At 38.0% G+C, this 26,960-nt stretch overlaps 1 protein-coding gene across 2 annotated transcripts in view; it reads right to left on the bottom strand.

Annotated features, from left to right (window-relative positions):
* dscamb (Down syndrome cell adhesion molecule b) overlaps positions 1 to 26,960 on the bottom strand; it is a 233,486-nt gene that overhangs the window by 16,287 nt on the left and 190,239 nt on the right. The window contains exons 12-30 of one of the 2 annotated variants that reach the window (XM_067450076.1): positions 26,657 to 26,853; positions 23,814 to 23,910; positions 23,570 to 23,698; positions 22,169 to 22,336; positions 21,949 to 22,019; positions 21,367 to 21,607; positions 17,048 to 17,194; positions 15,136 to 15,291; positions 10,935 to 11,068; positions 9,927 to 10,080; positions 7,208 to 7,325; positions 6,857 to 7,020; positions 6,448 to 6,546; positions 6,059 to 6,247; positions 4,282 to 4,572; positions 3,788 to 3,964; positions 3,652 to 3,682; positions 3,445 to 3,560; positions 1,653 to 1,802 (exon numbers count right to left, since the gene is read on the bottom strand). In XM_067450076.1, coding sequence (XP_067306177.1) covers positions 1,653 to 1,802; positions 3,445 to 3,560; positions 3,652 to 3,682; positions 3,788 to 3,964; positions 4,282 to 4,572; positions 6,059 to 6,247; positions 6,448 to 6,546; positions 6,857 to 7,020; positions 7,208 to 7,325; positions 9,927 to 10,080; positions 10,935 to 11,068; positions 15,136 to 15,291; positions 17,048 to 17,194; positions 21,367 to 21,607; positions 21,949 to 22,019; positions 22,169 to 22,336; positions 23,570 to 23,698; positions 23,814 to 23,910; positions 26,657 to 26,853 — 2,829 coding nt within the window. The remainder of the gene's footprint in view (positions 1 to 1,652; positions 1,803 to 3,444; positions 3,561 to 3,651; positions 3,683 to 3,787; positions 3,965 to 4,281; positions 4,573 to 6,058; positions 6,248 to 6,447; positions 6,547 to 6,856; positions 7,021 to 7,207; positions 7,326 to 9,926; positions 10,081 to 10,934; positions 11,069 to 15,135; positions 15,292 to 17,047; positions 17,195 to 21,366; positions 21,608 to 21,948; positions 22,020 to 22,168; positions 22,337 to 23,569; positions 23,699 to 23,813; positions 23,911 to 26,656; positions 26,854 to 26,960) is intronic. The other variant, XM_067450077.1, reaches the window with a different exon arrangement.

Below are 26,960 nucleotides of genomic sequence, written 5' to 3'. Positions count from 1 at the left end.
ATTCCGTTTCTTTCTATGTAAACACTAACTAATCCTGCCGTGCAAAACCGGTCCGCTTACTGTCTACACAAACCACGCGTAAACACACAAACACACGTGCACAACTGCACTTCTCACATGTACACCTTCAAAGACAAAAATACGACGATATAATTCAAGTATAAATATGTAAATAACACAAGCCGCTAAGCATATTATATAGTTAGTGTATAACCTACCACATAGAGACGTCCTGCTCTAGTCGTTTTTGCTGCTGCTCCTGTTCAACTGCAGCCTCTGGGTCTGATTCCGGATCATAGATGTATGGCTGTATCTGATTAAAAGCCATATTTTTATTTTGAATAAAGTTTTTTTCCCGCTGTTAGGGATGACACAGCTTTACGACGCACTCGACGCACTCAACACAATAGCAGCAGCGAGCACACGTCATTATTTAGCTCCGCTCACACGACACGCCCCCACCCGCTCGGCTTTTTTCGGAAAGACTCGGAACAGCGCATCTTTCTTATATAATTATAAAAAAAATAAAGACTTTTCGGAGATATGCAGGATGCAATGCTACTCTATAGGTACTCAAGATTGACATGACACTGACTGAAACTGAGTGTTTCACCCCCCCTTTAAATACTTTAAAGTCATTTTGGCTCATCTTTGTATTCCACACAGTCATATGGGTTTGACTGTCATGGAGGTGAATTTTCAATTCATTAAAACTGATTAAATGATCCACCTGAATTTTCAATGACTGTAATCATGACCAGTGTCAGAGAAGACTTCTCTTCAATTCAGCTCCACTGAAGCCGTCAGTGAGCAGAAGAACCTACTCTAAACTTCACTCTGGATATTCACTTCCTGTGAACTCAATTAAACTGCTCATGTCTGTACTTGTTATATAAATTATAGAACTGGTAGAGGCAACCTCAATATTCTTTCAGGTCACACTCAATGGGTCGATGTGAAATGAATCCATGCTCAGGATGATTATTCAGGATATCGGACAGGTAAGAGGTGAGGAGGACAAAGTCTTAATCTAATATTAGTTTGAGATGTGAAACGGTTTCTCTTCAGTTCGCTCAGTGCACCATGACACTGCTTAATGTTTGATTCTGAAACTTTAGCCATGCAAACCATTGAATCCAAATTATTTTTCAATCAGATTTAAAAATACCTTGCACATATATGCCCAATGCAATCTTACAAATGTCTGTATGTTTTTTTTTTTTTTACATCTAACAAAGTACTAAAATTAATATCAGACTGAGTTTTCTATTTAAGTTGTGTGACATACAGTCAACCCCTCTCACCTTAAATAGGTCCAGGAGTTTTGAGCATATAGAATTGGGAATGTACTTTACATTAAAAAAATAAGCCCTTTTGTACTTTTGGTAGAGTAAAATGCAGTAATATTTAATTACAGTATATGGACTTAAAAATGCCCTTTGAAAATAAATCTAAGAATTCTATCCAGACATGGTATTTTATGATTTGCGATTCACAAATTCTGATCTTGCATACTTTTTACATCTGCTAAAGTCAGTCTGTTGATGTCATTACTTATAACTGACTGTGACTATAAAATCTTCTACACAAATGGGTGGCTTTATGAGACTTTATGACATCAACAGAACCAAGCCGACTAGTTCAATTCTTACTTGTACCAGGTCTGGCGTCAGACACGTCTACTAGTGGTCCAGTGGCCTGAGATAGAGACTGGTAATGCACTGTATGGGTGACGGTCGAGGACTTCTGTTTAGACGTTTCTCCAAAGTCATTATCCGTCAATAGCACTGTGGAGCGGTCATCTGAAAGACAGAAGAAAACAGGCATATGAAAACGGAGAAGAACAATATAGATTTCCTGAAGAATACACAAGTGGTGGCTTTTATTGGCTTTTTTCCTAACAAGTCACATGGCTCCATTGCCATCACTCACTGTATTTCCATTTTATAAATCATGACTAAATTATACACAGCAAGAGATGGAAAAATTTGAAATAATTTTCTACCTTTCTGGGGTTTGAAAGTAGTAGTTGCATAGACTGTCAATGGAGATTTCAGATTTCACTAAAAAGATCTTCCATTGTGTTCCGAAGGTGAACAAACGTGTTACAGGTTTGGAACAACATGAGGGTGAGCGATTGATGACAGATTTTCAAAATGCTGAACAGTTAGTACATGCGTTCATGAGCTCAAGGCTAGATTATTGTAACGCTCTACTGGGTGGTTGCCCTGCTCGCTTAATAAACAAACTCCAGCTGGTCCAAAATGCAGCAGCTCGAGTTCTTACTAGAACCAGGAAGTATGACCATATTAGCCCGGATCTATCAGCACTGCATTGGCTCCCTATTAAACATCATATACGTGTTAAAATCTTGCTAATTACTTACGAAGCACTAACTTGTTTAGCTCCCCAGTACTTAAGCGAGCTCTTAACACATTATTCTCCATCACGTCTACTGCGGTCTATAAACTCTGGCCAGTTGATAATACCTAGAATATCTAAATCAACTGCAGGCGGTTGATCCTTTTCCTATTTAGCTCCTAAACTCTGGAACAGTCTTCCTAGCATTGTTCGGGAAGCAGACACACTCTGTCAGTTTAAATCAAGACTAAAAAACATCTCTTTAACCATACACAAAGCACATTAGCACGTTTCTATACTTCACATCTGTTAAATGATTGCAAGGCTGCATAAAGTTAGTAACCTCCTATAACACCTGATGTACTTGTTACATCGTAAGAGGAATGGCAGCTACGCTAATATTAGTCTCTGTTTATTCCTAGGTTTACCGTAGTAAGCCGTATCCGGTCATATCCAGATCAGATGGTGGACCTGCACCTAGACATGACCACAACACGACCACAACCCCTGAATGTCAGCGGAGACAGTGTCTACTAGACAATCCCCTATGAAGGTCTCATCGACATGACAGCCATTGGCACAGATCCTCAGCAAAGACCAAAAGAACCAGACAGGTCCTCTGCACAGACCCTGTGACCAGCTTCGGCTCCATACTGGTGTGATCTGAGCTTCAAGCAAAAGGAACTGGATAAATATTGAACTGAGCTGGACAATGAAATCACTGTTTTCTGCAGAACTGCTTTATAGATGAAATTAACTAATTTAAAATGTGATGACTTTTACAATGGAACTGAATCCATTCAGTTCAGTTTCTAAACTGACTTCAGCTGAACACTTTATGTGCTAATAGTGCTTTTACTATACTTCAGATATTAATTTCCACGGCAGAGTTGATAGTTATGGCCTGTTTAAAAACATTGATTCTGTCAAAAATACAACTGCTGATTGACTCTGAGCTTAATTGACCTGTTTCTCATACACATTCATGTTAGCAGAAAAGGTGCAAGGATGAGTTATGTATTTGGGTTGTTTAGTGTTTGTTAGGAAAAGGCAAACCCCTAACATAACATAACCGCCTCTTACCGATTGTCTCCATAGTGTCTCTCTCCTCAATGAGGAGCTGAGCACGTGGGATATCGATGTGCATCCTCAGAGTCTGCTGTTGTTTGTTCACGGTGTCTGGTGTACGTGCATTTTTACTGGAGAAACACATCCAAGAAAACAATTACTGTACATGCACTACTTTATGACAAAGCGCACTGATTTATAAGCCATTACTATAGTTATTACCTCATTAGCATCTCTGCTAGGCTCTTTGCATCTGTTGAATCAAGTGAAATTAGGAAGATAAGAATTGCAAAACATTTATACTAAGAAGAACTTTTGAAGATCTATGATTTTCAAGAAATAATATGTGTCCACACACCTCGTAATCTCTTGAGTCTCTGCTCTCTTCTCCTCCTTCTCAATACTAGAAGAACGATGAAAACCATAGATATTGCCACCAGAATGCAAATGATTGTGACCATCATCTTTAGTCCTTCATTGCCCTGGATGTTCTCCTGGCTTGGGTCATCAGTCTTTGGCAATGGAGCAATTGTGGCTGGAGAAAGAAGATTGAGTAGTTTAAAAAATATTGTGATTTTTAAAGGTCTGGTCCAGTAACTGGTAACCCAGTTTTTATATCAATCTTTTTTCTTTTTTTAATTTACTGGTTTATGCTGTTTAGTGTTGATTTGCTGCTGGTCTGACTGGTAAACCAGCATCGACATGCTGTTCATCAGCAAAAATGCTGCTTAGACAACAAGGTCTGGACAAGGAAGTCTTACTGGTTATGCCTTTTAAGCAACTGCTTCCAAACACTGAATTATTATAACACTGATTTTGACCCTGTGTGATAATATAAGATCTAGTACTCACTGCCATCCGTGTTTAGAGTGGCAAACATCACCCTCTTCTCTGCTGTTCCTGCACTATTGCCGACTCTCATCTGGAGCTCGTACCAGGTGGCCTCCTGTAGGTCGTACAGAGTGTAGCTCTTGGTGAGGGAATCTCGCTTTACCATGGTCCATTTCATAGTGTCCACGGGCCGATATTCCAGTGTGAAAGAGTCAATCGGACAGCCGCCGTTGTTCCAGCCAATGAGGTTGAGCTCCACACGGGAAGAGTTGATACTTGAGAAAAGCTCATGGTCTTTGGCGAACTGTGGTTCTGATGATGTGGAGAAGAAAGAGATTATGCAAATCTGAAGTTAGAGAAAACTGTCAAACTTTTAGGAATTCAAACAGAATTAAATCTATGGCCTAAGTAGTCATTTAGTAGATAGTTTAATATAAAGTGACTTCTCCATATCAATCACTTGAAACCAAAATAAGTTGTAGGATATTGGTGTGTCAGAAACCCCCTGACACGCTTATTCACTATTCCCTACATGCGTCCACTAATACAGTCCACTTGAAGAAGTGAATGAAAATGAGTGAGTGAATTTAGAAGTTAAGTTGAGTCTTTGTTGTATGTCCTCATGGGAGTGCTGTAAGTGTTCTTGTCATTCTTGTAAGTGTTCTCCAGTAAAACTGAGAGCAGATATAGTATCCAAAGAAAAACAGACCTACACGCTCAAAAAAAAAAAAGAGTACAAAATTTTACCTTTTAAGGTAGATGTGGCCGTCACTCGGGTTGTACCCTTAAAGGTACATTTTTGTACCTCTAAATCAGGGGTAGGCAAGTTCAGTCCTAGAGAGCTGATGTCCTCCAGAGTTTAGCTCCAACCCTACCAAGCCACCACAGTATAAAACTCATGGCTCCCAAAATGCATTGCAGCATTAAGTATGTCACCATTGTTGAGATTCATATGCTGAATATCTGTGTGCGCCTAAACGCCCCCCCCCCCCCCCCCCCCATTTAGAATGTTTTAAAAATCAAAATTTAGAAAGTCTGATCTGTGGCAAAAAGTGTTGTTGGTGAATATTATATTATGAATATTTTTATTCAGTGATGAATTTAGTTTGATGAACTTTTTTTTTTCATGATAAATTTTGTTTATGTCTTATTTTCTTTTTGAACAGATTATATGTTTTGTTTAAACTGAAACAATAACCACAAACACTTAAAAATCCAACTGCCCAACTAAAGGAAACACTGATCAGCATAATGGTGACCAAACTTTTTAAATAAACATCAAAATCTAAACATCTGTTAATTCCAATAAGAGCTCCAAACTCAGCAGGACAGAGGCTCGCTAAGACCGAAATGAGGAAAACAATGGCATAATTGTACCCTAAGGACCAATTGTGTACCTTTAAAGGGAAAGTTATACGTTTTGTTCCCCAAGGAACAAATATGTACCCCCACTGTACCTTTTTTCTGAGAGTGTAAAGTATTGATACCATCATCTCTTGCTCAGGGGTGTATACAGTTTTTGAAATGATATCCAGAATGATAATGACCCTCCCTATTAATTAAGAAGCAGCAAATCATGGCTTTGTTCAGAATAGCACTCTTAAATTGTCATGCCATGTAAAGTGAAAGCATACAACTGTTTAAAACATTTATCATGGAATAATTCACTTCACTATGAAATATGCTCTAAACTGTTGGTTTTTATTACTCATGGCCTTCTTTGAATTCAGTTTACCATTCCGTTATCAGTCACGCACTTTAGCCAACTATGAACAACATAAATTACACAGATGTGTACCTTTCCCATGGGTTTTAGCCTCAATGATTTCACTGATGCGTCCAGGACCAACTGCATTTTGTGCAGTCAGAGTAAATTTGTACCAAGTACCGCACTTCAGATTCTCCAGACGGTAGGACCGCTCACTGGGGCTGATGGAGAAACTGCCCCACTCTTCACTGTTATCCTCAGAGTACTGCAGAATGTAGCCTGGACAAAGAAACATGCACCACACCACTTTATGCTCAGTACTTGTGCTCATTTTGACAAATACACCCCAAAAGCCAAACTGTTCATTAACTTTTATGTAAATTGATACTGTTCTATGCAATGTTGACCTTTAAGGTCATCAAAATATCACACATTAATGTGGATGAAAATATGGAATACAAATATCAGTGCAGTCCAACCTCTGATGGAGCTTCCTCCATTGTCTCCAGGTATCCAGAACAGCGTGATGGAGGTGGTCGTGGTTTTGGTCACTGTGAGGCGTGGTTGGTCCGGAGGTACTGAAATATTTTGAGAGTAAACACAAAAGATCAGCCACTAAAAGTCACATTTACCATTGTTCACCAAATGTTATTTCAATAGAAATCAGGAATTTTCACTTGCAGATTTCATGCAAATTCGAAGCGTTGCCCAACAGAAAGCCTCCACAACAGATTTGTTTTGAATAATGTGGTATGATATTTCTATTTAAGTCAGTTAGTAGCATTTTTTGTTTGTTTTTGCAATGACTTGCTAAAAAAAAACGAAAAACCGAAAATAAATAATTCCATACACACACTCAAAACTATTATATTCTGATCACAAACACACCTTGGACCTGAAGATTTAGCATGATCTCATCTGAACCCCAATTATTGCTGGCAACACATCTGTAGTACCCAGAATCCTCTGCTTTGACGGTACGGATAACAAAGCTGCCATTGCTGTGAGCGCTGCGACGACCATCGATTGAAACTGGAGCAGGTGTACCATTGCTGCAGGAAAAAAAAAAAGTTTTTCCAAAATCTTGAAAAAAACATTTAAAACATTGCACAAATTTTGACAAGATTTACAAACCGACCCGTTATTGTAAAATAACATCTTAAGTAAGTGCAAGAGTGATTTGTCTGGCTAAAAGTATTTTCCATATGTAATTGTAAAGAATATAGAAATCAAACATACTTTCCCTTCAGCCACTTGATGGTTGGAGGAGGGTCACCGACAGCTTTGCATGGAAGGATGATGTCCCTCATCCAGGGGGTGGTCACAGTGCCACTGAACGTCAGGATTCGAGCAGGGGCTTGGGAAACAAACAATGCCATTACAACAGCAGACTCAAACCTTCACTCTCTTCTGAGTCATTTTTCTGTTGTTGTTAATGGTCCAATATAGTGCTGCAGGGATGATGTATTTTTGTAGTGGCCAAAAACACAGAAATGAGCATTTTAGCACTTCTATTGTCATCATTATTTATTTATTATTATTGGTTTTGGTTAATTACCTGAAATAAGGTCTGTGGTTAACACAGGCTCAAGATATTTATTGTATTATATAACAAAATACATCAGTAATACCTTCTTGTGATTTTTTTTATAGCTTTTACTTAAAGCGTTTCAGTCAATCTCATGTCAATCTTGAGTACCTATAGAGTAGTATTGCATCCTTCATATCTCAGAAAAGTCTTTAGTTTTATTATATTTATAAAAGAAATATGGGCTGTACCGAGTCTTTCCGGAAAAAAACGAGCGCCTGGAGGCGTATCGTGTGGGCGGAGCTAAAGAATGACGAGCTCGCAAAGCGGTGACGTCCTCAAGCGTGGAGAAACCCATGCTATCGATCTCAGCTAATAGATATATGATCCAGAATCATTCAGAGGCTGAAATAAATTGAACAGGAGAAACAGCAGCAGCAGGACGTCCGTCTCTGTGGTATGTACTGTATTTAGTGGCCTGTCAACATTTGTGTGTCTTTACTCGCAGTTTATGAGGACATGATTCGGTTTATGGACTATTGTATGCGACTAAACCTTAGCAGTAGCAAGCAAAACGGTTTTGCACGTCAGACTAGTGTAACGTTATACAGAGAACAACAATGGAGTCCGTTAGCGCATTTGAGTGACGAAGCACGCGATCGTGTCGTTTACTGATGTTTACTCACGTGACGGTAGCCAACAGCACAGACATTTGAAGCAGTTTTACTCACTGGCTGCTTCCAAAGCAGGACCGAACCTTTATCGCTGGGACCGCTCCGTCAAAAACACACTTCTTTGGTATGATTTGGTAAAGTCCTGACAGCAGTGACCGTGGAAATCCACTTTGTGACGTGACTGAAGCGATGTTGTGAAACTTCCGTCATTTCTGCGTTCAAATCGATTCAAATGCAGCGCTGCCTTCCCGGAATGCTGTGCTGAAGCATTGAAGTCGCTCGACGTCACCCATAGGAATAAAGTGGAGTGCGGCGCGGAGTGTTTATGGGTGTGCATTTCCTCTCTCGCTCTAGTCACGCGCGCACACCCTACCGGGAGAAGAGCCCGTACGGCCCAAACAAGGACCTTCCGCTCATTTAACGTCAAGCCGACCCATACTCGAAAAAAACTCTCCGAAACTTGTGAGAAACTGGAAGGAGTATTTTTAACACAGAAATACTCCATCAAATGTCCAACATTAGTTTTTGAAACTTTGTCTATGTTTAGGATGGGAATCCAAGTCTTTAACAGTGTAAAAAGCTCAGTATGCATGAAACAGCATTTCACCCCCCCTTTAACAAAAGGTGATCACAGTTTGTTGGGGAAATTAAGTCATCAAACCAAACATTAAAAAATGTTTTACTCACTAGTCCACTTTCATTGCCTCGCCTCAGTTTATAATCACACTCTTGCAAACTATTCTAACTCAAACTTTCAGGGAAAATGATTTTTAAATACAGACTAAGGCCCTGTCCACACAAAGCCAGAGCTTTCCCAATCCGATGTATTTTTTTTCCTCGTTTCAAGAAATATCTGCGTACACACGAGATCACTGAAACCGATTTAAAACAATGTAGTATGCATGCCAGGCCAGTGTGTGGCACTGTAATTCTGCCACAGAAATACACTACAAATGGAGAAGAATAGCTGTGGCTAGAAGGGGTACAGCAGTGGTAGGAGGGGAGGCAAAATCTCACAATAAAATAACAATAAATACATTTGCTACTTAACAGATGTGTTTTATTAACGCCTACGTCTACCCCGACCCTAAACCTACCCTTACAATAATGAAAATACGGTAATTAAAGAGGAAGAATCGCCTACAACTCTCTCTCTCTCCAGTGCACCAACTACGTTTCCCAACATTCCCACACAAACACACGATGTGACAAGTAAACAACGCGAGATCACACGTGTGAGTTCTCAGCTGAAACTTGGAATTGTAATTAAGAATAACTGCAAAAAAGTTTCTCGCAATTTTCTGTTCTTTCTTGTGGAGAAAAAGAAAAAAGTATATTGCGAAAGAAATTGTTGGAGAGACAGAGGGAGTGAGGATAAATTTTTTAGGTAAATAAATAATTTTGTAATGTGCTGCTGCTGCGGCTGGAAGTGCAAATGTTTGGGCTTTGTTTCTGTTTGATAGAATTGTAAATATATCTATTAAAATACTAATATTCTGTCATTTAGCCTTCAAAATTCATAAAAGTTGTGTTCATTTGTGATGATTATCATGCTGAACAAAACATGTTAGATTCATAAAATCACAGAGGTTATTTTCTCTGTGTGAAAAAAAGCCAATGGAAAAAATGTTTTTTTGTCAAGGGAACCAGGGTGATGCAAACTTCCGCGTTGGACTCCAACAACACATCACACTATATGGCTGCATTTACAGTTACAGGACAAAGTGATTGATTGCCATGTGCCAGTTATCCTTACCTTTAGCTTGGGGCTCTACGGTGATAATTTCACTGGCATTCCCACGACCTGCCGCAGTGACCGCCACAACCCAGATGCTGTACTGCCAGTTCTGGTTCAGGTTGGTCAAGCGTCGGAAGTAAACATTGGGAGCAGCCTCAAACTCACTGATCACCTGCAATGGCAGCCAATGAAAAGGTTTCATAAGAACAACAAACAAACAGGAAAAACACTCTTTCATTGTGTTTTTACATTTAGGGCATGGGTGTCCAGTCCTTCTTCTGAAGAGCTACTTTCCTGTAGAGTTCTGCCTGCATCCCGTGATCCTAAAGACCTTCGCTATGTCCCAAATCACCCCCTATAACCTTACATAGTGTACTATTTGAGGGGACAGCCATTTGTAGAGGTGTCCGAACCCATAGTGGACATTATTGAGTTCACTCATTTAATCCCACGATGCACCACAAGAACGAGTGTACAACTGATGTACGCTCAACGGCTATATATATATGGGGCAACGACCCATAATGCACCATGAGAATCGTGTGCTAAATTAATTTCCATGTCTTGCCAGGAGATGGCACTTACATCTGAATCAATCATCCATCTATTTTCCAAACTTCGCTAGTCCAGGGTAATATCCAATTCATTTTCAATTGATTATTGAAGTGTTTAATTACGGTCTGCTATGGTCTTCAAATAATTATTAAACAGCAAGCACAGCAAACTATGCAAAAGCGGCAGCCCTTCCACTGGGTGCACTCAGTGTCCGAATTCATTTCATTCACTTCTTCAAGTGGACTATATTAGAGGAGTAATGTAGGGAACAGTGAATGAGTTCCCACTGTAAAAGTAAACGTTTTACATAGTTTGTGCCACTCATTAGTAGACTACAAGACCTGAAATAGATGGGTCAGATAAGGGAAACTTAATGTGCATTAAAAGTAAAATATTGTTTGGTAAATCATTAAATTTGAAGGTCTGTTTGAGCTGTGCAGGATCACACACGGAGCCACAGCTTACGCTCACCGTGGGGTAAGGATTGGAACAGAAGACAGTGTATTTCCGGATGATCCCGTTGAGCTTGAATGGAGGCAGCCAGGAAACAAACACCACCGAGCTTGTGGAAGCAGCTGCCTTCACTCCAGCCGGCGGGCCAGGAACTAGTTATAGAAAGAGAAATAACACCATTCATTGAGGAGGAGCACTAGAAAAGACATTTTGCATGCTACAAAGCAAGTGTCCCACAGCTTCTGTAGAAAAAGATGCATGCAAAGGTGAAGTCTGTAATGTCACATGGTTTCCCCAATGACCCTCTCTGTTTGGATTGGGTTGAGATGTCTGTGTAAAAAAGTAAATCTACAGATGGCTTACTGAAGGCGGTTTTGCAGTAGTTGACTCACAACAGCTTCACTTTGGTCAGGACTGTAGGTCATGCTGAAGGTTTCGGCTAAAACATCTTCTGTCTGAGTTTTGTTTAACTTTTCAGTAAAGAATGGAAGAGTGGTGACAAGCTGAACTACTGCCTTTAACAATTCCCAGTCAATGATTGGCAAAATGAGCAAGAGCACAAAGTAGATAACTGCACTGTTAAAAATGAGTGAAATGACAGTATATTCCAGGTTAATATCCGCATGACTTTCACAGTAATTCCACAGTAGGACGTCGCTTGTCTCTAACTGCACTCTTAAAATATCAGACTGTATTTCTACAGGGCATATGAACTATGATGAAGATACCCAGCATGCAGTGCGGCAGGAAAAGATTGAGCTGTGGAGTTTCTTGATTCTTGTTGTTTTGAACTGTGCTGCTGAACTTATTTATGGCTCACTTTTACAAGTGTTTGAGTCTCTCCATTGTTGTGTTTTGTATGTGGAGTATTGATGTCTGTACATCATTAGGTGATAAGGGACAAAATCTTGTGTTTCAAGATAAATCTCAGGAGCTGCTGAGAGCTGCTGAACTATTATATGAAATATCCATTTACAAACAATGAATTTGAAATAAGATATTGGTAAATGTTTATGTTGAAATTACCCTAATAATATAGTTTGGCTAACTTAAAATCAGCCAATTAGCTTATTTAATATTCTAGCTTGTCATTGTTTTAACAAATGTTTTCATATCTTGGCTAGATCAGAAATTATATATACTAAGTCCAAGATCCCAAACTACCGTAACACTGATCACCATCATGGTAACTTTAAAACAATTACAGTACTGAACAATATACTTTCTTACAGTGGTTAAAGACAACTTTAAAATCAGCCAGATAGCTTATTTTGTATTTTAGCTTGTCATTGTTTTAAAGGGGTGGTTCTATGTTTTTTTTTCTTTTTTTTTTCTAGGCTTGGTTGTGTGTACGGGGCACAGTATAACATGTCTTAACACATTTTTTTTTTTTAAACGGCATATCTTTCTTATATTCTCCCTTTATTCCACACCGCTGTCTCCACTGTCCTTTGAACGGCTCGTTTGCTTCCTGCTTCTATGAGCCCATCCCTCTGAAAAACCCAATGTTTTTAGATTGGTTAGATGGCCAAATGTAGTTTGCTGTATTTTTATTGGCTGAAGTGTCACAGGGTATCTGCAGGTTTCACCAAGTCAAATTTAAGACTTTTTAAGACCTTTTTAAGACCATTATGAATAAAATTTAAGACCTATATCACGCAATAAAAAAAAAAAAAACATGCATAGGAAATGCAGAATCACTCAATTACTTAAACTTATAATTATTTAATTTATTTAAATTGAACAAAGTATTAGTAAACATATTATTCATAGCTCAATCCCACCAGGATTAGCATAATTTATATATATAAATTTGACCAAAATTAGTTTTTATTGTGGTGGTCACTTCCATAGATTTGCAAACATTTTTATTTTTTTATATAATTAGGATGCAACATTAACCATATTATTATGTTAGATGCACAATAGTCAAACATGGCAATAAAACTGACAAAATGCATGAATCTTGTTTGGTATAACAAAAAAAAAAAAAAAAAAAAAAAGGCTGGTTCAGTGGTGTGCTATCTATCTTTAATAACACGATCGCTTGGGGTGGGAAATATGACCAACATCTTAAAAGTAAACCTCAGCAATAATTGTTAAGTAAAAAGTTTTCAAGTAATTACGTAATCAAGTAATCGGTCAGTAATAAAATTTATACTTATAAACAAATGACAATAGGAAAAATAAATACCACATAAAGATGCATATCTACAAAGAGGAACACCCATCCGTTTTTAGAAATAGGGTTTATTCAACTTCTTTAGACATTTAGATATGTGGGCAAATGCATTTGTCTCAGTGCATGCATTGTTTTAGTTTGGCAGGGTCGCCGCTAGCTTAGCTTAGTTTGCTTTCACTTTGAGAACTTACTAATGCGCAGATCCAGTGCTTACTGACACGTCCCAAACTTTTTAACTCAAATCAGGATATAGACATATGCACAATGTGTATATTTGATCGTTCAAGAGTAACTAACGTTAAGCTAATGAGCATAGATATAACACATTCAATACACTCGCGCGGGCACTGACAGACAGTAAACACACGCAGCCTGACTTCGGAGTTTACATCACTGTTATTAACTCTTTTAGTGCAATCGGGTATATTATACTTTTATTTGGTCATTAAGCAAGATGGTGATAAAGATTCACCTTCGCGTTCACGATCGCGGAACTCCAAGAACCGTCAGACTCAGCTGAAGAATAAATCCGTTTTATGCGTCTGTGGGGTACGAGCTGAAAGAGGCTCGTGCCAATAACACGAAAGTTGATTGGCTGCAATATAAGTGGCATGCTTGTCTAATTTGTAGTTGTAATAGAGCGAACAATAGTTGGTCTAGCGAAAGAAAGAACTACAAACACCACGGAACAAATACATACACACACATACACACACACACACGTGCGGGCTGCGGAGGCGAGAGCATTTCAATGAGGTAGCGTTACATGGACGTAGGAAAATTAAGACCTGTTTAACATTATTTAAGACCTAGAACGCAATGCTTCCGCGAATTTAAGACTTTTTAAGGCCTTATATTTTGATTTTGAAATTTAATACTTTTAAGACTTTTTAAGACTCCGCGGGGACCCTGTGTCAAGCACGCCCCTTACCATTACGGGCAGAAGTCACATCTGCGGAGACTAGCGAGGGTTTATGATGTCACCAACCCGGGAAGAAGCTCATTCTAGTCCAAACCGGCCGTTTTTGCAGGCAATAAACTGCCATAACTTTACAAGACAATATCTCCGTTTGCATTGAACTTTCAGCGCTGTAACTTTGCAGATACTGTTTATGCTCAAGCAGCAACATTACACACTAACTAAAGTTAAAAAATACACCTTGCAAATCACATGCAACCACCCCTTTAATTTTTTCTTCTTCATTTGCCACACTTCTGACTTGGCGGAAATAACACATGAAGTATTAACGCATAATAGTATCATCTGACTAATTTAAAATCAGTCAATTAGCTAATTTTATATTCTAGCTTGTCATTATTTTAACGAATGTTTTAGTTCAGAAATTGGATATGAATATACAAGGTCCAAGATCCCAAACGAATGTAATGCTCATCTCCATCATGGTGACTTCAAAACAATTACAGTACTGAACCATATAATTTATTACAGTACTTAAGAGCAGTAAATCACTGTGATATCAGCATCATTTTGTTGTTGATTAACAGTAATCTGTAAGAAAATGACCCAACATGAATTAATTTCACTGTAAATTTCTGACTATAGTAATTTATTGTAAAATAATATACTTTAATACTGTAAATCCCTGACAATTTTTTTTTTTACAGTGAAATAGTATACAATGTGTGCAGTGAATTTAATTTGGGATTTGTATTTGTTTTTACCAGGGTATGTCGTAGAAAGCATGTCCATTTGCAACTTAAGTGAGAAAAAAAAAAGTTGTTTAAGTGCACTTAAACTGCAGAAAACCCCTCAGTGAGTATAGAATCACCAGGCATAATAACTGCAACATGTGCATTGTGTTTGAATCAATGACTGAACAATCCTTTTAAACCAGGTGGATGTTGTTGGGAGGGACTTATAGATGTTAAATTAAGTTTATGACTGAAAATTGGCTAGCAGGACATCACCTATTGTAACATTTTATTGTTTCAGTAGATTAAACTGAAACAGGGAAGTATTTAACTAATTACAAACATAACTTATGTAAAAGAATGCATCTGTGGAGGGAGTCTCACCATCCTCTTTGGTGCGTGTGTAGATCTGCTCGCTACGGACTCCGTCTCCGGCTCGAGTAAAGGCCAGGACCTGGATACTGTAGTTGGTGTATTTCTCCAGCCGCTCCAACTCTAGTGAAGGCTTTGTGGTTGTGATGTTCCTGATCTCTCCCAGCTCTGCAACACACACAAAAACTGTTAACAGGTGTGTGGGTAAAAAATAAAATAAATCACAAATGAGATCTCATTAATAACTCAACTGTTTTTCTACATCAAACGGCAATTAAATGGAGAGCAAATGGAGACTTACAGGTGTATGCTTACAGAAAAATGCCATGCTTCTCATTTTTCTTGCCTGAGGAACGACCCACAATCTCACTTGTGGTTTTTTTTCAAGGACACAAGTGTTTCAAGGGGCTCAACAGTGTCTCCAACTGTGCTCAGACTTACCAAGATAGTCTGCAATTAAACTTGAGATATCAATATGAATCGTTTCTAATAAAATTCTTCCAAGACCACATAATGTGAGGAATTTAGTCATAGCTGTGCTTTTTTTTTTTTGAGCAATCGCACTTTTGCTGGGACGTCTGATTAGAAATAAAGCCCTACAGTGCTACATTTATTTAGTAAAATATTATGCATTCAAAACCAACACAAATTAATCTTCCTAACTATATTTTAGCATGTGCCATATATCATGCCAGAGTTATCTCAAAATTGTGTGCATTTGGGTGAACTCTCATTATTTGCACTTGCATTTTTGCATAGTCATAGGTCACTGTGTCCTGTACAATACTACAATATAAAACACATTTACAGACTGCAGCGTGTGCCAACATCCCTTTTGATTTTTACCCTTGATTCTGTGCATCAATATCTTATTGTAGTTCAATTATTAATGGCTCTGCAGTGCAGCCTGGAAAACGGCCACTGCTCTTTCTGCTGTGTGCTCTGATACTTACATTCATCATGCTTTCAAAAGAAGGTTAAGAAGGTGACATTTTCTGAAACAAAAAAAATTTACACGGTCTAGATTTTATCTACAATTTATCTTAAATAATTAATCCGGTTGAAGTCAATCAATCAAAAATCGATGTTTGAAATCCTATTATTGTCACTTTGCATTATGAAATACTGTACAGTATCCCCATGCGGTGTGATTTTCTGTATACTAGACATTTTGGCAAGTGGATCTCAACCTTTTTTACACTTAGTAAAATTGTCTAAAACAATATTCGAAGGCTTGATACTTTATTTAGATAGTTATCTACTTTATTTAGATTGTAATTTCCATTTTGATTTCTTTTTGTCACTTTGTCACTCTTTCAGTCGATCTTGATTTGCTTGATTTTGTTCTCAAAATTTCAGATCGGAATAACTAGAAAAAATGTGTAGGCCTTATTATTGTATATAAATTGTGTTTGACTTTTCTGTAAGAGTTGTGTTTATTTACATGAACTGTCCAGGCCTAGAGTATTCCATGTTTACAGTGAATTTACATACTGTCCATACTATGCAGTACATACTGCAAAAACAATAAGAGTGGCATGTTTTATGCATATAGCCACATTCTTGGGACTGGTACAAAAACGTCATCCAGTAAATCACTTTAGATAAAAGCCTCTGCTAAAAGAGTACTTGTAAAGCTAAATGTAGCCAATCTGTCCATTAAATATGTGTCCCACTTGTGTATCTGTGTTGACTGTTTCTGCAATCCCTGTCCCCAATACAACAAGGCCACCATGCCCTCTGGTGGTTTGAAGTATAAATGCAATTGAATTGAAATTGTGTCCCATATGCATTCTCATTAAAAGAGTATTCAGCTTATTTTGCAATGCAGAAGTAAGCTATTTTCTGTGTTGTGCGAGATTTATTAGTTGCTATAAGTAAATGACTAGAAGAATAACAAAAAGGTAAAACTAGTCTGCCTGACCTCCGTCAGGTAGATTGGCCCAGTAGATGACACGATAGCCAAGCAACATGCCGTTGAGGGCTTCTTTGGGCAGCGCCGACCAGGACAGGGAGATGGTCTCGGGGGTGGTGGCTGTTGTCACAACGTTCTCAGGTGAGCGACTGGGCACTGTGGTGTGGAAACAGGACAGACAGTGTTAAAAAAAAGTGAACTGGTATGACGGCATTTCAAACAAAAGCAGTCTTCCTCTGCCAAAGAAAACAAACTTTGGAAAAGCTGGCTCGGGGTGCTAAACACCGTATGCTAATTTCACATGCTATTGGAACCTTTCCAACTTCCCACTTCTGAAGTCATGATTACGAGCTTGTCAAGTGCTTTGTTGTCGGAAAGAACAGGAATCATGAAGGTCACAAGGTTAACTCTTGCCTATTTATTGGGAAAACCATTAAAAAATATATTTTTAGCGTCCCATTAATTCATTTTCTTTATTTATATAGCACTTTTTACAATACAGACTATTTCAAAGCAGCTTTATGTTGATAACAGGAAAACATTGATTGAGCTGGAAAGCCGAAAACAGAGATGTCATCGTCAGTTAAGTTCTCATACAATGTTGTCAATGCAGGCAGATTAATAATGTAGTTGAATTAGTGTCCCCAACTGAGCAAGCCAAAAGCCAAAGGCAAGATGGTGGCAAGGAACCAAAACTCCATCAGGTGACATGATGGAGAAAAAACCTTGGGTGAAAACAGTCAGGTTGCCAGTTCTCATTGACAATCATACAAACATTTACTGCACTACCTAGATAAAGGGGCATTTTGCAATCTCCCAAAATCTATGTTGAACACTGTTGATATTTGAAATTAAACCCAAACAAAAACAGCCCTCTCTTGCTCCGCCTCCAAAATTCGCCACCATCTGAGCTGGTATCATCTGCTAACAAGGATGCTAAACACCACATTCTATAGTCTAGCGTCACTAGTTAGCATCCGCTGCACACATAATGCAAGAAAGGATAATTATTTATAACAGCAAAGCAAAGCAAAATAAGACTTCATGAAAATAAAGCAAAGATGATAAACAAACGAATACAGTACACAAGAGTTAATTCAAGAGTTGGTTAGTCACCAGAAGCACCAGCTCCAGACAAACAGTGGGTGCGTTTACATGTACGTTCTTAAGCCGATTATGCCTGATAAGCCAACAATGAACATGATCATGTAAACGTGGTAACCCGTTTCCTTTCGTGTAAGGTCATAAACCGTGTAAGCATAAACCAGTCGGAACAGGTAGTTTTTTGCCTCTTACCCCGATTCCATGCGGCATGTAAACGTATTAACCTGCTTTCTGTCGGCTTATTGAAGTGCGCATGTGTGATAAGTAATAAAAACGCAAACTTAGAGCAGATTTAAATGCATCAAGACACAAGCATATGTGATAAAAGTTAATTATTTTCCATAATGCAATGATAAAAATGAAACTTTCATATATTTTAGATTCATTGCACACCAACGGGAATATTTCAGGTCTTTTATTGTTTTAATACTGATGATTTTGGCATATAGCTCATGAAAACCAAAAATTCCTATCTCAAAAAATTAGCATATCATGAAAAGGTTCTCTAAACGAGCTTTTAACCTAATCATTTGAATCAACTAATTAACTCTAAACACCTGCAAAAGATTCCTGAGGCTTTTAAAAACTCCCAGCCTGGTTCATTACTCAAAACCGCAATCATGGGTAAGACTGCTGACCCGACCCTGTCCAGAAGGCCATCATTGACACCCTCAAGCGAGAGGGTAAGACACAGAAAGAAAATTCTGAACGAATAGGCTGTTCCCAGAGTGCTGTATCAAGGCACCTCAGTGGGAAATCTGTGGGAAGGAAAAAGTGTGGCAAAAAACGCTGCACAACGAGAAGAGGTGACCGGACCCTGAGGAAGATTGTGGAGAAGGACCGATTCCAGACCTTGGGGGACCTGCGGAAGCAGTGGACTGAGTCTGGAGTAGAAACATCCAGAGCCACCGTGCACAGGCGTGTGCAGGAAATGGGCTACAGGTGCCGCATTCCCCAGGTCAAGACACTTTTGAGCTACAGAGAAGCAGCACTGGACTGTTGCTCAGTGGTCCAAAGTACTTTTTTCGGATGAAAGCAAATTTTGCATGTCATTCGGAAATCAAGGTGCCAGAGTGTGGAGGAAGACTGGGGAGAAGGAAATGCCAAAATGCCTGAAGTCCAGTGTCAAGTACCCACAGTCAGTGATGGTCTGGGGTGCCATGTCAGCTGCTGGTGTTGGTCCACTGTGTTTTATCAAGGGCAGGGTCAATGCAGCTCGCTATCAGGAGATTTTGGAGCACTTCATGCTTCCATCTGCTGAAAAGATTTATGGAGATGAAGATTTGGTTTTTCAGCACGACCTGGCACCTGCTCACAGTGCCAAAACCACTGGTAAATTGTTTACTGACCATGGTATTCCTGTGCTCAATTGGCCTGCCAACTCTCCTGACCTGAACCCCATAGAGAATCTGTGGGATATTGTGAAGAGAAAGTTGAGAGACGCAAGACCCAACACACTGGATGAGCTTAAGGCCGCTATCGAAGCATCCTGGGCCTCCATAACACCTCAGCAGTGCCACAGGCTGATCGCCTCATGCCACGCCGCATTGAAGCAGTCATTTCTGCAAAAGTATTCCTGACCAAGTATTGAGTGCATAAATGAACATAATTATTTGAAGGTTGGCTTTTTTTGTATTAAAAACACTTTTCTCTTATTGGTCGGATGAAATATGCTTATTTTTTGAGATATGAATTTGGGGATTTCATGAGCTGTATGCCAAAATCATCAGTATTAAAACAATAAAAGACCTGAAATATTTCAGTTGGTGTGCAATGAATCTAAAATATATGAAAGTTTAATTTTTATCATTACATTATGGAAAATAATGAACTTTTATCGCATATGCCAAGACCTGTATATCACAAACGCAGACTGTGTTCTCTTCTCATGCAGCAGAAGTAGAAGAGTTTCAGTCAAAACGCTGCATCTGTAACTGCATGAGGGATAATATGAGCCGTAAATCTCCCGCTGACACGCTTTATTTAACATCACAACTGACGAAACATTAGAAAAACTCAGAGTCAGATATACGGACATTATTATTTTTGACGTCACTACAAGGAAATAACCCTGTTTATTAATAAAGTATTGTAAATGCGGTTTACTTGCATTGTCGCTTACTGGTTATTTCAATAAGCTGATATTATTAGTTATCAGCTTACTGGTGTGCATGTAAATGCACCAAATGACACTCAAGACTGTCCTGCACGTATGGAGCAGAAGCAACGTAACCTCGGCTTTCAGGCCTTTCTGTGCAGGTCTTTTGAAAAGCACTATATAAATGTAACAAATAATTATTATTATTATTTTATTATTAGGTCTCTAGCACTGGAAGCCTTTTCTAATATTAAAGCTCAAATAGCTAAAGCTCTTCCCTGATCATAACTCTTGTTCCCCCAGTGATATTCTGATCTTTTCTCTTTTGGATAGTCTCTCATCTCACTTTCAAGTCTTCCCTCTTGCTCACTTTCTCTCCTCCACCATCATACGACATCTAATGTGGATAGGCTACACTTTTGATGTGATGCTCAGTCTGACATCTTTTCAACAGGTTTTTTTTTTTTTTTAAATCACTAACTGCATCTGTAAAGTTTATGGCCGGCCCAACTCTGGAACTTCGGTATCAAAATCCCAGATTACCAGTGATAAATACAACTTGAGAGGGTTGATTAGGAAACTCATATTTATGATAATTCCGACACTGTCATTGGTCCATGGCGATTATGTAATAGGTAGGTGTGGCTGTGGGGCTCTGCCTTCTTTGATTTGGAAATCTTCTTAGTTCATTTCCACCACTGACCAATGGTAGTTCAAAAGTGTTTAGCAGCCGGTGCAAACTTTTCCGTAATGTTCGCATTTGCAAGCTGTTGCGAACTCCTGAATCAAACTCCAAACAAACTTAGTTTTGGACTGCTTTTGTTCGAAATGTCATCCCACTTATTCGTTCTTAAGTATATCAAACAAAAACAAAAAAAGATCTTGGCTGTGAGTATATTGGGGCCTTTGGTTAATATACATGATATTATAGCTGTCATATACTCTCAAACTATGTACTGGCTTTACTGTATCATACAGATAAAATTGGTAGGTGGTAAGTGAGATAATACCTATTGCAAATAACTGCATAATTTAATTAATCTAAAATGTATATCAATGGGATTTTTTTTCCACGTAATGCAAAGTATGTAAATTCAACAAAGGTTATGATCACAAAATGACTAACCATCCTCTAGCGTGGTCATGGTGATTTCCTCTGAGGTGGGACCCATTCCTGCCCGATTGGCCGCTTGCACCCGCACCTCATACTGGGTGTACTTCTTCAGGTTATCCAGAGTGAGTGTTTCGATGTCCCCCGTGGTGTCTACATTGATGGTGTTGTACTGGGGGCTGCCCCCTGTTCCAAACTCCCGATAACACACTTGGTAGCTTCGTATCAAACCATTCTGCAAGTGTTTGAGGGGGGGCTGCAAAGACACAATTGAATAGATAATGTCATATCAGAAAGGCAGTTTCTCAGCAAAATATGGCTCCATTCCAATTAGCAAAACTAACTTATTCTCTGTAGTTTTGAGTATGGCATTTGTGTCTCGATATTAACAAAAGTCCTAAAACTTTCATTTAACAAGCTGCTGTGGTGGCTTTAACATCACATTTCCCACCATCTGTCTATACTTTTCTCATTCACAATTTTCTTAACAGAAAATATCAACAGGGACTGTTGCAAATTCTGAATTGTAGTGTGAGGGGTTGGGATGTAGAGGCAGTATAAAGAGGAAGGATGGGTGAATTATTTCCTCAGTAGTACCTTCCACGTGACTTTGATGCTTTGGGATGAGATTGCTTCCAGCTGCACGTCTTGAGGAGCGCCATCAGGTGCTGGATTGATCACATGCAGGTCAGACAGAGAAAATAATGGATTGAGCCACTAGGTGGCGGCACAGATAACACAATGTCTGATACAGCAGCGTACTATAGAAAACCTGACAGTAAAGGCACACATCATTTTCAGTTGTAGCAATACTCACGCGCTTCATCTGTGGTGATGGTCAGCTCATTGCTTGGTCGGCTTTCTCCGATCTGGTTTTTGGCAAACATGCGGATGTTGTAGGTGGAAGCAGGGTGGAGTTCAATGATGGTGGCCTGATTGAGCTGAGGGGAGACGTCTTTGGTCATTTGAGATGAGGCCCATGAAGCTTGAAGGAAAACAGAGCAATACAGAATCTGTGATAATGCAATAAACCACAAAAGGCTATGTTACAGTCATTCAACAACAGATTAAAGGGTGTAGTAATATAAATACACATTTTTTGTTGTTGTTTAATAATGACAATCACAAATAGAAATTTGTCTGTGTGTATACGTCTTAAATAATAAGGTAATTAGCCTAATAATATATACATAATGATCAAACATCATTCTATGAATGATTCAAAGTGTAAAGGGTATACACACACACACACACACACACACACACACAACAATGCTTAGGTAGGTGGTACGTGTCAAAGTAACATCCACATGGATGGCAGGACCCAAGGTTTCCCAGCAGAACATTGCCCAAAGCATCACTGCCTCTGCTGGCTTGCCTTCTTCCCATAGTGCATCCTGGTGCCATGTGTTCCCCATAAGCAATACACACACACACCCAGCCATCCACGTAAAGTAAAAGAAAATATGATTAATCAGACCCGGCCACCTTCTTCCATTGCTCCGTGGTCCAGTTCTGATGCTCACATGCCACTGTTGTGCTTTTGGCGGTGGACAGGGGTCAGCATTGGGCACCCTGACTGGTCTGAGGCTATGCGGTCCCATACGCAACAAACTGTGATGCACTGTGTATTCTGAAACCTTTCTATCAGAACCAGCATCAACTTCTTGAGCAATTTGAGCTCCAGTAGCTCGTCTGTTTGATTGGACCACACAGATATTGGTTTGATTGGTCCATGGTAGATAGAGATGCTCTGACCCAGTCGTCTAGCCATCACAATTCGGCCCTTGTCAAACTCGCTCAAATCCTTACACATGCCCATTTTTCCTTTTCCTCAACTTTGAGGACAAAATGTTCACTTTCTGCCTAATATATCCCACCCACTAACAGGTGCCGTGATGTAGAGATAATCAGTGTTATTCACTTCATAATGTTATGCCTGATCGGTGTGTATATATGTGTGGGTGTATTTGCATAACAACTATTAGCCTTCGATCTCATGTTTGAGATTACATTTTCTAGCTGAATGTTTAATATGGTATTTAATAAATTATTTAAATATGCTTAATAAAATAATACAATAAAAAAATGGTGTTCTTGATGTTTTACTTATGTAGTAACACAATGTACCTATCAACAGCTTGCTTTTAAAGGATATAAATAATAACTTAATTATACATTACTTAAGACACAAAAAAATAAAAAAATAATCTCATACCAGATTTGTTTTTATAGTTGATGTCATATCCTGTAATAGGGCTGTTGCCATCAAAGCCCATTGTCCAGCGAAGAGCGATGGTTCGGTCCTTTACCTCTCTGATCTCCACCTCAGGAGGGTCAGGACGATCTGTGCGAAAACGTTGAAAGAGAGAAGGACAATAATTAACAATGTCTTAAAAAACAAATGTAATATAAATTAGAATAATAGATTATTATTTACCAACATAAAGCAGAAACTTTACCTTGCACTATCAACTGAATGATTCCTTTATCTTCACCATAAGAGTTGATGGCAATGCAAGAGAAAAAGCCAGAATCTTCTCTGACAGTATGTAAGATCTGTGAAGACAATATTAGGATTTGAAAGAGATATAATCTTTCCACTAATACATACAAATACTTTTTTATAAATACTACAGGAGAATATTGCCATTGCTGTTTGATTTCACATTCCAGGTCGTTTATGCTTCAAAAACATTTTCGAGAGAACGAGGGGATAGATATTCATGATTATGTCAGGCATACAGTCTTTTGAATTATTATATTTGAAGGATTGTAATTATGTAGTGTACAAAAGACTCCAGTAAGACCATCAAATTAACAATATCTAGGTATATATAGCATATGGGCAATATTTTAATGTGAAGCAAAAAAAAAGATCACTTCAGAAATTCCCATGACGTTTACATATTTTTCCATATTTTTAAAGATTTAATTTATTTAATTTCCATGATTTTTCATGTCTGTGAAACGACTGAATCATATTTTCTAACAATTCCCTTACATGTTTCCTCAGAATGGACCAGACACATTGCTGTGTCTATGAAGGTTTACGACTGTGTATGCCACAAGCACAAACAGTCTAAGCATGGTACATTTAAAATTGTTGAGAAAAAATAAATACAATTCTGCACACCATTCCTAATCAATGTAGCATGATTTCTGAGTAATATTTTGTGCAGTGTTAAACAAAACAATTGCACAGATCTGCAAACATATCCAATAATACTCACTGGAACCATCAAGTGCTCATTTAAATGTTTTCAGAGCCTCTTTATAATACCAGGGCAATTTATCTTCCAGCGTCATTAAAATAAATAAAAATGTTATATTTAAATGATTGGTTGATTTATTTATTTAATTTTTACTGTCTTCAAAATGTGTTACCAGATGTAAACATCTGAGGGATAATATTTAACTAGACTGTCAAAAGTTAAGACATTTATTTATTTATTTTACAATTAATTGTAATACATTTGTTTTTTTAAAACAAGTGTACTGAGGTAATCCCAAATGGCAATTTTATTTTATGGCCAAAATATTTTTAAAAAATATGCTAAATATATGTTGCAACAGTGAACAATTTTTTTTTAAAATTAAATGAAAAATTACTGTATTACAGTTGCCATAACTAGATTTATAATCATTTAAATATATACATAATAATATATAATACAGTAATAATGTTTTTTTTTTTTTTAAACATTGTAGAGTATGTTTCTTGCCATTTTTAAAAAAATATTAAAACCACTTCACACGTTACAAATAATGTTTTTCTTCAAATGTATTTTCTTGGATTTAAATATATGGATGGAAAATGTTTATTTTAAACACTATATAAAAATATATAGAAATATTAAGAAAATATATTTACATATTTTGAAACATACAGTGCCCTATACTAATATTGGCATAAATATGAGCAAAGGCAGCTATGAAAATAAATCTGCATTGTTTATCCTTTTGATCTTTCATGCAATATAATCGAAAATGGGGGAAAACTCACATTAAATAAATATTTTTCTCCAATGCATGTTGGCCACAATTATTGGCACCCCAAGAAATGATTATTAGTAAAATATTTCTGAAGTATATTCCCATTCATATCCATATCCAAACCAAAGAATATAGTTCTGATGTGCAGCAAAAGATAGTTGAGCTTCACAAAATAAGAAAGCATTAATTTCATAATAAGATGTCCCTCCCATTTTCAATTATTTTACTTCAATGAAAGGCTAGCATTTTATGAATTTTATAAATAAAAGATCAAAGGGATAAACAATGCGGATTTATAAACAGGATAAACGGTGCTAATATCAGTGGAGGGCACTGTATTTCGGCAAATATAGTTTTATTATATACAGTATTTTTGTATATTTTAAAATATATATTAAAGTATATTTCTATATGGGATAATTAAATGAGATTATGCTGAAAACTCAGATTTAAATTGATTATTGTTGCATACAGCATACCTTGTTTCACATGCTTTTAGTACAAAAATCATACAAAAGTATACATCATTTATAGTGTAGATGCAGTAAGTGGACATTTCCAACACCATGACATTTTTGTTGAAGTATTCCCCTGTATTTTTGTCTTATTGAACATAACTTGGAAACACGTGTTATGGAAATTTTAAAGCATGCTTAACATTAATTGTCAGTAACCAATGTCTTATTAAGTAAAGCTTCAAAGAACATTAAGTTCTGCTTGGTTTGACGTATTATTAAAATAGGTTTCAGAGAATATTAAGTTCTACTTGATTTAGCCGAAACCAGATAACAAGAACAGAGTCTAGTTCAGAGAAACTGCAAAAGAGGAAACTTCTGCCCGACAACAGGCAGATACAGAGTGCATTAATATTATTTATCATGCTATGTTAATGTGTTTTATGATACGTGAATTTTGTGAATCCTCTGCGTAAAGGCTGCAAAAGAGAATAAAGAGGAAGTTGAGGGCGGCAGCTTGTGTGCGCGAAAGTGGGGGGTATAAAACTTTCAGACACAATTGTTTACCTTCATAAACAATTGTTAAACCTTTCAATACCTCTCTGAATCCTAATATCACTATGAGATAAAATCATTTCCACGACACCCATCACATTAGAAGTATAAAAGAGTTGCAAGTGCAAGTTTTATGCTGAAAATAAGGACAAAAATATTGTGAACTATTGTGAAAAGCTGGGTGATTTTTGACAGGAAACAATGTCGCTCGCTGACAACAAGTCCAGGGCAAACCTGAATGTGTCTCTTGGAAATGAGGCGTATGATTGCATTCTCGGTTTAGATGGCACTTTGCTCACCTGCAGGGTGGATATGACCTCATCGCCCACTTCCTTCACCGTAACCACATAGCGGCTCATGTCTGGGTTGATGATGTGAGATTCCTTCTCCCAGCGAACCTTGATGGGCTTTTCACCGTGAGCAGTGCAGCTCATCTCCGTCATGTGACCCTGTTCCGCCCGTGTGGTGTTGGGGTAAGACGTGATCATAGCAGGAACTGCAGAGGACACACAGATGGACATTATACATGCAATGTTATTTTACCACAGTGATGACCCAGCCATAGCACTTACTTTCACAAGCTCAGCACAAAAATATAAATAT

Source organism: Pseudorasbora parva, chromosome 8 (assembly GCF_024679245.1).
Source record: "Pseudorasbora parva isolate DD20220531a chromosome 8, ASM2467924v1, whole genome shotgun sequence".
In the NCBI taxonomy this organism is placed as follows: Eukaryota; Metazoa; Chordata; class Actinopteri; order Cypriniformes; family Gobionidae; genus Pseudorasbora; species Pseudorasbora parva.
The sequence above is the reverse complement of the archived record's forward strand: the minus strand, read 5'-3'. Positions and strand labels throughout refer to the sequence as shown.